The sequence below is a fragment of the Pezoporus flaviventris genome, unplaced genomic scaffold, assembly GCF_033815535.1.
Source record: "Pezoporus flaviventris isolate CSIRO_AGI_PZ_B2104156 unplaced genomic scaffold, CSIRO_AGI_Pfla_v1 ptg000045l, whole genome shotgun sequence".
In the NCBI taxonomy this organism is placed as follows: Eukaryota; Metazoa; Chordata; class Aves; order Psittaciformes; family Psittacidae; genus Pezoporus; species Pezoporus flaviventris.
In genome coordinates, this window is record NW_026892593.1 from 24,015,491 (window position 1) to 24,025,836 (window position 10,346).

General features: G+C 36.0%; 1 protein-coding gene across 1 annotated transcript in view; it reads left to right on the forward strand.

The window, feature by feature from the left end:
- The window catches only part of BMT2 (base methyltransferase of 25S rRNA 2 homolog), a 36,306-nt gene extending 26,140 nt beyond the window's left edge, over nt 1-10,166 (forward strand). The window contains exons 4-5 of the mRNA XM_061467710.1: nt 3,062-3,176; nt 6,882-10,166. Of these exons, the coding sequence (XP_061323694.1) occupies nt 3,062-3,176; nt 6,882-7,511 (745 nt within the window). The 3' untranslated portion in view covers nt 7,512-10,166. The remainder of the gene's footprint in view (nt 1-3,061; nt 3,177-6,881) is intronic.
- The last annotated feature ends 180 nt before the right edge of the window (nt 10,167-10,346 follow it).

Sequence of the window (10,346 nt, forward strand, 5' to 3'; positions counted from 1 at the left end):
ACCATCAGTGTCTCCATTTGCTGGACAAGGAGATGTGCTAGTCCAGGAAACCTCATACTAGCCCTATGTGGAAAAAGACACTGCTTGACTTCAACCTGTGTTTGTGGTTTATGGCCACTAGGATTTGAATGGTCCCTCTGCAGCATTTCAAATTCCTGTTGTATAGATTACATTGTGATTGGCATCCAAGCTACGGGAAAAATTGTCACTATCCTCTTCATTCTGAAATCCCACTCAGGACTGAGTGACTTCCAAGGCAGCCTGGTAATGTGTGCATTTTAACTTAGGGTTAATTGTTGCAGTATTTGCTTTGGTGATGCTGGTATTTTGACAGAACTATCCCCTAGATATCTTCTGTCTAGAAGTAAAATCCCTTAACTTGGCATTTATTCTGCCAAATGCAGCGAGAAATCCTCTCTTGTTTTTTCAACATCCCCTCTGTGGTAGATCACTGGGAATTTAGGAGCCCAGATCTATTTACGCTGCTTAAAGATACTGCAGAAAATTGTATTCCTTACTGTTTTGTTGTTGCTATGAGTACATCCATGGTTTTGTTGGACTCCATTAGCCCTGCAGATCTGTTTCTGAAAGTTTTTGTAGTTATCTGTCTCTCAAGGGCTGAATCTTTCCCAGAAAGATGACAAGTGATATTCTGGAGATGCCAATTGGAACTGGCTACAGACACTTGAAAAGAAAAGCAACATTTGCTTGCTGGATAGTTACCATTCTCCTCCCTCTAAGTTCCCTGTGAGTGTGATGAATTTATATTTGTTTGCCTCCATTAATGGATTTTGGGTGTTCTAAGATCTTGGAAATAGTGATGGAAATTTTTAGATGCAGCTCTGTAAATGATGCAGTAGAAAGAGCTCAAACTGTTGGGTGCTAGCGGTGCTGTGTTTTTGCTTGTTTTTTTTTTTATGTGGCTGCATTCATTACGTGGATGTCTTCATCAAGCTGTGTTCTGAAGAATAGGCAGATGCAAAGTCTGTACTAGTGGGCTAGAACAGAATAGTTTAACACTTAATGTTTTGTTGGAGTTACAAAAAAAGATAAACAGCAGGGGCCTCCATATTCAGAGTGTAAGGAAAATAACAATGTGTTTGAATGTAGGATGTATTCAACAGCTGAGTCCTAGGTATTAGTGATAACTGAGCGCAACACTAATTCTTTTTAAGAGGGGCAGCATATCAGGTCAGACACATGAAATTCCAGGAAGAGGCAAAACTTTTAAATGGCAAGATAGCTGACTGCCAGTACTTCTGTACAGGTACGTTGATTTTACCTGACACTATGTTCCATACACTGGTAACTGCCTTATCATGAAGAGAATACTTAAGGTTGCAAACTTGACTACAAATGTTCCTCCTGGCGTTGGTCAAGGAGACTGTCCTCTGGAAGATAAGAATGCTTTCAGAGGCAAGGCAGCAGTCACTAACGGCAAAAGTTGCCAGGCAACTTTTTTCTTTTTTTTTATTTTTACATTATGCATTTAACTTAAGAGCAGTGATGTCTTTATTTCAGATTGGGTTTGCAGTTGGTCAGAGATGTCACAGCTTCCCAAGAAAGGCAAGTCCAGCCTCTAGTTTATTTTCTGCTGTAGTAAAATGGGGGCTTCAACCAGACAGTACAAGAATGTCCTCTCTTTGTTTCTTCAGTCTTCTGTTTTCTTTCTGATCTCCCACTCCTACAGGATATTTTAGCCCAGAAAGTTTTGGAATCTGTTTGAGCAGATAATGGGCCAGTTATTCTGTGTGGGGTTTTTTTTTGGTGGTGGTATTTGGTTTTGTTTTTTCATTTTTCTATGACATCTTGGAAGAATATATATGTGCATCTCTGCATTCTAGAACTAGTGTCCTCAGTAGTCTGTCATCTGCCTGCTATCAGTCCAAGCAGTAAGTCATGATTTCTCAAGTTACTTTTTCCTTGTGTCCTGGGTTCACCCTGCCCTCCCCCCTCTCCTCCTTTTAAACATTCACTTTTTGTTGTTTGATAGCATAGGTAAGTATTAAGCATTACATCCATTGGTCTTCTTATCTATAATTTCACCTTGAATAGTAGGGTCCGCACACAGTGACAGATAAGAATATAGATTTTTGGCTTACTAAAATGTTCACCAAAATTCTTATGGGACGAATCTTCATTTGTGAGTACTTCAGTAATACTCCGATTAGGACTCTCCTAAGCCAGACAGCTATTTTTGCGTGCTTCTAATTAAAAAGCTTTTGGGTACTGCAAAAGAAAACTGATTGCCTGGCATGGAGTAGGTTGGGGGACTTCTTTTATTTGGTTGGTTGTTTTTTTTCCCCCAAGTAGTTTTCAGGGATTACTTTTATTCATTTAGATGCTTAATAGAATAACTTCCCTACAACTTGAGCAGCCTGGTTTCAAGTTTATGGCTGTGTGTGGACTGATCTCTTTTACAGCATCCATTGAAAACAGAATTGGAGTGAACCTCCAGCAGTCGTCCATTTAAAAAATAAGTTAGCTAACATGAAGCAAATTGAAGATTTTAATTTTTTTTTCAGGGAATAACTAAATGCTTTAAGGTTTGTTTTGTTTACCTTGGAATACCATTATGTGTTCCCTTGTCTTAAAACATCAAATTGTGGCACTTGACTTCACATGCCCTTTAAAATGGGACTAACAAGTAGGTATGTCATAGTGTTAACCAGTTTCTCTTTTAAACTCATGAAATTTTAAGTGACTTATGTGACTTCAACACCAATAAATACTGCAAAAAGGTAAGTAGAAAACACAAAGCAATAGAGGAAGTCTGTGTAGTGGGCACGCAAGGTGCCGTTTTACTTTCTTACTACAAGTAACACAAGTTAATAGTATTACAGCTGCTCTGAATAGAACTCTTCCATTTCAAGGCCATCTGCTTTACTGGTGGAGCTTGGCTTTTTAGGAGTCTCAACAATTCAAGTAAGGCATTCACTTCTGTTAGTCATTACAGAGGTGTTCTGTGAGAAATTTTTTTGCATTAGTTATCTGAAATTGTAGTTCAGAATATAGCTTCAGAATTAATACTTGATAAAACTGAATTCTTGTTGCTTTTTAGATTGCTCCACTCCTTGGGGAAGATCAGGTTACTTGATGTTGGTAGCTGCTTTAATCCATTTCTGAAGTTTGAAGAATTTCTGACAGTTGGTATCGATATTGTTCCAGCTGTTGAGGTATGTAACAGTTGCTGAGTTTATATTGATTCTCAGATACTTCAGAATTCTTCAAAATGACTATAAAACAAAGTATGTTTAATACTTAAGTATGCATCCTAAATTTCTGTGCTTTTAATAGGAACTGTGGCCCTCCTGCTACATCCTTTCCTATGAATAGGGCGTAAACTGTAGTTGTGGTTTGGTTTAAAAATCTGGTTTTGTTTGTTGTTGTTTTTTTCCCCCAGGAGTTATGCCTTTACAATGCAGTTGTGAATCTTAAAATTGGAACATTTTAGTAGCTGTCTTTTAATAGCATTTCACATATGTCTTTGCATCTTAAAAGGTGTAAATAAAAATTGAGTAGGCTTATGTTTAGGCATGAGCCTCCCAAGAAGTTCCATTCACTGACAGAAGGAAATGATCAGTGACTGTACCTGATGAGTTTTTCTGGGGAGCTTTAGTAACCAGTAGTGCACTGTAACGGCGCTTTTCTGTTAGTTCCTAGAAATATTATTGAACTAGTGTAATCCTAAGGACAAATTTATTGCCACTTTTGGAGTAAATTCAGTTTCTCTAGGCAGTAATTCTGCTGTAATCTTCTGTTCTTTCTTTTGCTCTTAACCCAACTTATGTGAGTCATAATAGTGTTTCTCAACCAAGGAAAATGACAAAGTGTTATAAAAATGAGAAGGTAGAAATAAATTTCTGACAGAAAACACCTTGACCATTCAAACCTTCACCAGTTACAGTTTAAAATTAGGCTCTGTTAAAAACAGTGGCCTAAGTTGACCCTCTTCAGAGGTGGAGAGGTGAGAATTGTACAAATACAGTAACACAGTTAACTAGAAAGTTGCATTCTGTTATTTGCTGCAGTGTGGTTTACATGCTAAATGCGTGGTATATTGTTGTGGCTACCAGGTGTAGTCCACTAACACCTAGTTTATCTTTCTGTGTATGTGCTTAGAGTTAATGAAAGATCTTGGAAAAAGATGGCCTTTTAAAGCAATTCAGTGTTTTTTTTTCATCCAGAACACAAAGAAACTTTGAGTGGTCTCCATCTTGCCTAATTTGAAGAATAGGCACCAGTTGCCCAAACACAATTTCACAAATACTTAAGAGACTGTAGGACACCTGCATCCAGGTTTTGGGCAAGATGCAGGATGTGAAGGAGACAGATGCCACTGAAGTGGCAGCCTATGGCACCTAAAATGGTAATACGTGGCAAGTAAATTTCCAGCTAAGATATACAAGGTGTCTACATCTGGGATTTTAAGTTCCAGTTGCAGTCAGTGAAGATTTATTAAAAATAGTCAGGGTGAAACCTAAACATCTGCTGTTTCATGGTGAGATGAATTGTGTTCTGACCTCATGGGCATGCCTAGCTCACCAGTGACTATAATGAGAGCCTAGGCACCTGAAGTCACATGAGCTGAATCTAAGCATTAATTTTTGGGTATGTATAGTTAATATTTTGCTATGTAGGCTATTGTGCTATTTTCGGGAGAAAATTACTTTTGTTTTCATGAAAATCAGTTTAAATGTAGAGTGACCAAAACCATTATTGGAAGAGTCCCAGAAAGGTCACTTCTGTGGAGGAATATGAGTAATCCAGGCCAGACAAAAGGAGAGGAAACTGAGACCAGGGTAAACAGAACAGGTTTCTTCTTGACCTAGGGTTTTTGTTGGCTATTCCTTCTAACATTCTGCTCATAACACAGATATTCCAGACTGCAATTAGCAGTGGTTATTTTCATAGAGGATTTTAATTTGTCTACATTAAAAAACAAAACAAAACCCCACAGCAACAAACAATAATGCAAAAAGAAAAATTGGAATGAAGAGAGAATCTCCACTTTGGGAAAACACAAAATTTCACACTCTTGCAAAGCATGCAGTACCGGAATTAAAAATTATAATATACAAGTAAGATTGTGTTCTTAAATGTCAGTGGATGCACTAAAATGTGGCTGCTGTTTCAGTGTCCAGGAGGAATTTAACATCAGTTCAAGATTTTTATATGTAGAGTTAAGTAGCAGTCTCCACTTTAGCTGCGTTTTTGTCTGCAGAGTCAAGGTTCTGCTTGAAGCACACTTTAGTCCTGAATTTGTCTTTAACATGGTTTCTACAGAACTGTTTTATTTTTTCCACTACTCACAAATACTTGCAGTCTAAATTGTTTTTTTTTTAACTGTATACGTATAACCTCAAACTTTTAAAGTCTTGCTTCTAAGTGAAGTTAGCATGGTACTCTGAACAATTACTCTTCAAAGCACTTCCGTCTTCTACAATTTAATAGAGGATATCATGAAATGACTACTGATAATTTCCTGTTCTAAGTATTGTAAGCAAGCAGTATATAGCCCTGCAGATATAATGGTTGCAATTAAAATTTCTTTATTATAGCTACATAATGCAAGTCTTTCTTGATTTTTCACATTGGAGGCCAAGATTAAAGCTGCTGAAAAATAAATCACAAATTCTTATATTTTTTTAAACACTGACTTTTTCTAATTTACTGCATACTCTCAGAGAATGGGATTTCATATAAGCAGGAATAACATTCTCTTCTACTTGGAAAAAATTGTGCTTATCAGTTGCTTTAGAAATGCCTTTACAGTGGCGTTCTAGAGAGATTTTTGAATATTTTTTCATAAAATATGCTATAAATATTTTTGTGGTATGAAAATGCAGATTTAAGTCCACCTTTCAGATGTGCTTAACAGAATGTTTTGTGTCTGCTTTCGTGTTAACTTACCAGTTAAGTGTGTTGTCGTTCACTGCACATTCTCTAGGCATTAATAACAATTTTTGTTGCTATTGTGTCAAAACTTTACCACTTAATACCATTTTTATGAACAAAGTCAGTACCAGGCTTTGATGAATATAAAGTGTCAAAACTTAAATGTAGTGAATAGCATACTATTATCTTGATTTTTTTGAATGCTCTGTGATTAAAGATGTTAAGAACTTGCTCTTCTGTATGTTGTATTGCAGTGTCATTTCCCATCTCTGATAACTTGAGCATGAATGATCAACAGATGAATTTATAGCCCTTGACTTACTTTGATAATTGCCCAAATGTGTACTGCTACACTTTGCTTTTACAGTAAGGTTAAAACATGAATCTGTATTACTGCTGCCAAGCAGTTTGTGCACTCTAACTTTCTAATGTATGTTGCCTTGCTGTAGCTTCTTTCTTTCTGTACCAGTAAAGAACAACACTTTTTTCCCAAGTGACCGAACTTGGGAAAACTAAGCTTCTTAGATTCTTTTCAGAGAATTGATGGAAATACGGAGGTATCAGATTTAGTTTCTAAATACTAATTTCAGGTTTATAAAAACCTGTAAAAGGTTTCTAGCATCTGGAGAAAAAAAAAACAGTATGGGCTTATCTGACTTCTTAAAGCATTTGTTAGAAAGTTGTTTCGATACTTTGTTCTACTTGAGCTAAATTTCTATTTTATTCTTTTAAGTAAGTGCTCTCAATTAACAAATCTCTAGAAAATCACTGCACATACAAAATTTTGCTTTGCAACTGTGAAAGCTAGCATTGTATGTTAAACTGATATTTTAGATTGTTGAATTTTAACAGCAGGAGGAGTGTTCAACAGGCTTAATATTTCATCAAGAGATTGGAGAAGTTATCACTGATTTTTCTGAAAATCTATTGTATTTGCTCTTTAAATTAACCTTTATATTTGTTTTTTTTTCTTATTCCATTAGAGCGTATACAAATGTGACTTCTTAAATCTTCAGATTCAGCAACCACTCCAACTGGCACAAGATGCTATAGATGCCTTTCTTAAGCAACTGAAAAACCCTATTGATTCTCTACCTGGAGAACTATTCCATGTTGTTGTTTTCTCACTCCTCCTTTCTTACTTTCCATCACCCTATCAACGATGGATATGCTGCAAGAAGGCACATGAACTTCTCGTATTAAACGGCTTACTGCTTGTAATAACTCCTGATTCATCTCATCAGAATCGCCGGGCTATGATGATGAAAAGCTGGAAAATTGCCATAGAGTCCTTGGGTTTTAAACGCTTCAAGTATTCCAAGTTTTCTCACATGCACCTGATGGCATTTAGGAAGACTTCCCTGCAAACAACAAGTGACTTAGTTAGCAGGAACTACCCAGGAATGTTGTATATCCCGCAGGATTTCAACAGTATAGAGGAGGAGGAGTATTCCAACACTTCCTGCTATGTTCGATCAGATACAGAAGATGAACAACTAGCTTATGGTTTTATGGAGCTACCTGATGCTCCTTATGACTCAGACTCTGGAGAAAGCCAGTCTAGTTCAATTCCTTTCTATGAGCTAGAAGATCCTATATTGCTTCTAAGTTAATGTAGTTGTTGAAAGGCCCTTTCAGTCAAACTCTTGCTTAACTGATTTTGCTATACTAACATGGGCTCAACACACAAAAATGGTTTGCATAAAGAAAATGCAAAGGTTTACAGAGTTTGCTATTTTTTTCTACTTTTGAATTTTAAAATTTATTCTTGTATGAAAGTGAGAAAAAATACAAGTTTTATGCACATGACTCATGTCATAGCATAAATTGCTGTTACTTTCTTTAGATTTGTATCACTAATTCTTTTCCAGAAAGGTACCATTCTCTTTAGTGCTGTGAAGTGTGAATTCTATTTAATTTGTTAAACGTTGTTTCAATATTTTAACCCAATGTGGTTGAGCTTAAGACGCTGGAGTTGCTGGGCTTCTGAGAAGTATATGTAGGAAGAAATAATTAGCACTTTAACTAAATGTGCAGATAGGTTAAGACACTTGGTTACACGTATCCCTTCATAATTATGGAGCAAAACTTTTCCCCAAAATTTGTTTCACTCTGGTTAAGCCAGAGATGGAGAAACTACAATGCTTGCACATTTAATTTTGTTTATTACAGCCCTCTTGAGGTAAAGCCAAATGGAGATAACACCCAATGCTGGAATATATTAATCCATAGTTATACATACAGTGTAATTTTGTTGCATAAATAGCAGTTAGATATGAGATTTCTGTAGAGGTTATCCCCCCCAGAGGAGTATGGTACATCTAGACAATTATGTTTCACTTGAAAGCTGGAACGTGGTTTTGCAGTTTTGCAATTTTATGAGTGCACAGACATATATCAGTATTTTTCTCCAGTTCTCTTCAAACTGTTTTTGGGGGGGACAGGGTGGGTTTGTTATGTTTTAAAGTAAATTATTTATGCATTTTAAAAACAAGCAACTCTTTCTTTAGTTGTCCTTATTTGTAGACCTCCCAAGTTATACAGTAACTACAGACCAATTTTGTAAAAAGGAACGTAATTTTACAGTTTTTCAGGGATACACATATTTGCACAAAGTTGTGTATTCAGACCACACAAGTGAAGTTAACATAATTTGTTTGCTTATTTGGACCCCAAAATCTTCTGGATAGCTAAATAAAAACTCCATAGCTGTCTGAAAACTGGTCCTTGCTATCAGGAGATGGAACAGAAGTGGTTTACATCTATTAAGTTTTTTAACTTGCGTAATAAATCTGTGAGTTTTTGCAGGAAAGAACAATTATATTCAGTGGTAAAACCAGGGGATTCAGTATTAGCTTAGCTTAGCTTTCCCTCCATCTAAAAATAATGGTCAGAATTTTCAGGTTTGGATGTTAGGCTGTTAAATCTATACGTAAGTGCCTAATAATAAATGATTTGAACTAGGTGCCACATTGGGGTTTTGATTTCCGCAAAATGGTAGAAAATACTAATACAGAGTTTCAAAGGTGGTTGTGGTGAAATGCACCTTACACTCTATTAACCTACCATGTTGTACTTATCATAGAGAGGTTACTGAAGTTGTAGTGTGGAATTTACAGTGGTCGCTACAAAAATGAAACTTACTCCTTCCATTGAAGTTTTGCACTGAAAGTGTCATTGTTTGACCTACCTGTTTGTTGGTTTTTTTTTCTTTTATACTGCTTCCTACATAGTCATCCCCCATTGGTCCAGTTTACACTTGAAATGTGATCTGGACTGTAATGCTTTATTCTTTAACATACGCTTTTTGTGTTTCTCCCCTTAAATTTAAAGCATTCCCTAATTTGTGATTCAGATTTGTTATTCAATCTGAATTATATCCTTATATACAAACCAAACAATTCTGATGTATTAAAAAAAGTTTTGACATACAAGTATTAAGGCTGACCTTTTTTGATTATTTTTTAGAGAGAATACTTCACTAATGAAATCGTCAATGGCTTCAAAATTGGCTCTAAGTCAGTATTTGCATCCAATGCTTTACTTCGCTTGCCGTTCAAAGCCTTTCTTCTTCCCAGTTAACCACTGACTCCAGCAGTGCTCCTGTTAAAGTTCAAATGCTGGTGCTATAAATTCAGCTGTTTATGGAAACTTAATCTGTGCATACTTCAAAGTGTACCTAACATTTTAACTGATACTCCTTTTAAAACAAGTTCTATACCAGATAACATATATGTTGACATTGATTATATTTTGTGATTTATACAAAAAAAGACCAAGATCTATCCCCTCCAAACAGTTTAAAATATTAACATTTAAAATCTAAGCCTTTTTGACAGGTTGGTGACACCATAGTATTTGTGGTTTAGGGACCTGAAGCTCAGAACAGCTTGGTTTTTATGCTGCTCATTCTATATACCTGAAGGGGGGTTTGGGGGTGTGTGTGTTTAGTTTGTTGTTTGTTTTTTTTTACCTTTTTTTACCTTTTTTTTTTTTTTTCAGGGGTGGAGGGGGTAGGTAGAAAGTGGGATTTACATAAATCTTCTATCTCCCTGAACAATAAAGTGGTGATATCAGGAGTTGTTGGATATTTGGCTTTGGTGCAAGAAGAATGTTTCTAGACTATGAAGTATTTGAAAATTATGACTGTGCAAGAGATCTCTTGCTCTTAGGTGCTGGAGAGGAAAAGGAACATGTGTATTTGCATTTCTGTTGTCTTTATGTCACTACCTTTTGTGAACAAAGCACATTTATTAAAAAATACAAAATCTGAATCTTTTTAAAGACTGTTTCTTTGGGGTGGAGATGTCCCTTTTCTTTTCTGTGCAATTGGCTTATGGAGAAATCCAGTGAAACCAATGCATAGTTTTCCTTATTATCAAGAAAATAGTTGTGTTTGGGTTAATTTTATAAACTGAATTATAGTAAAGATGTGGAAGCTGAAACTG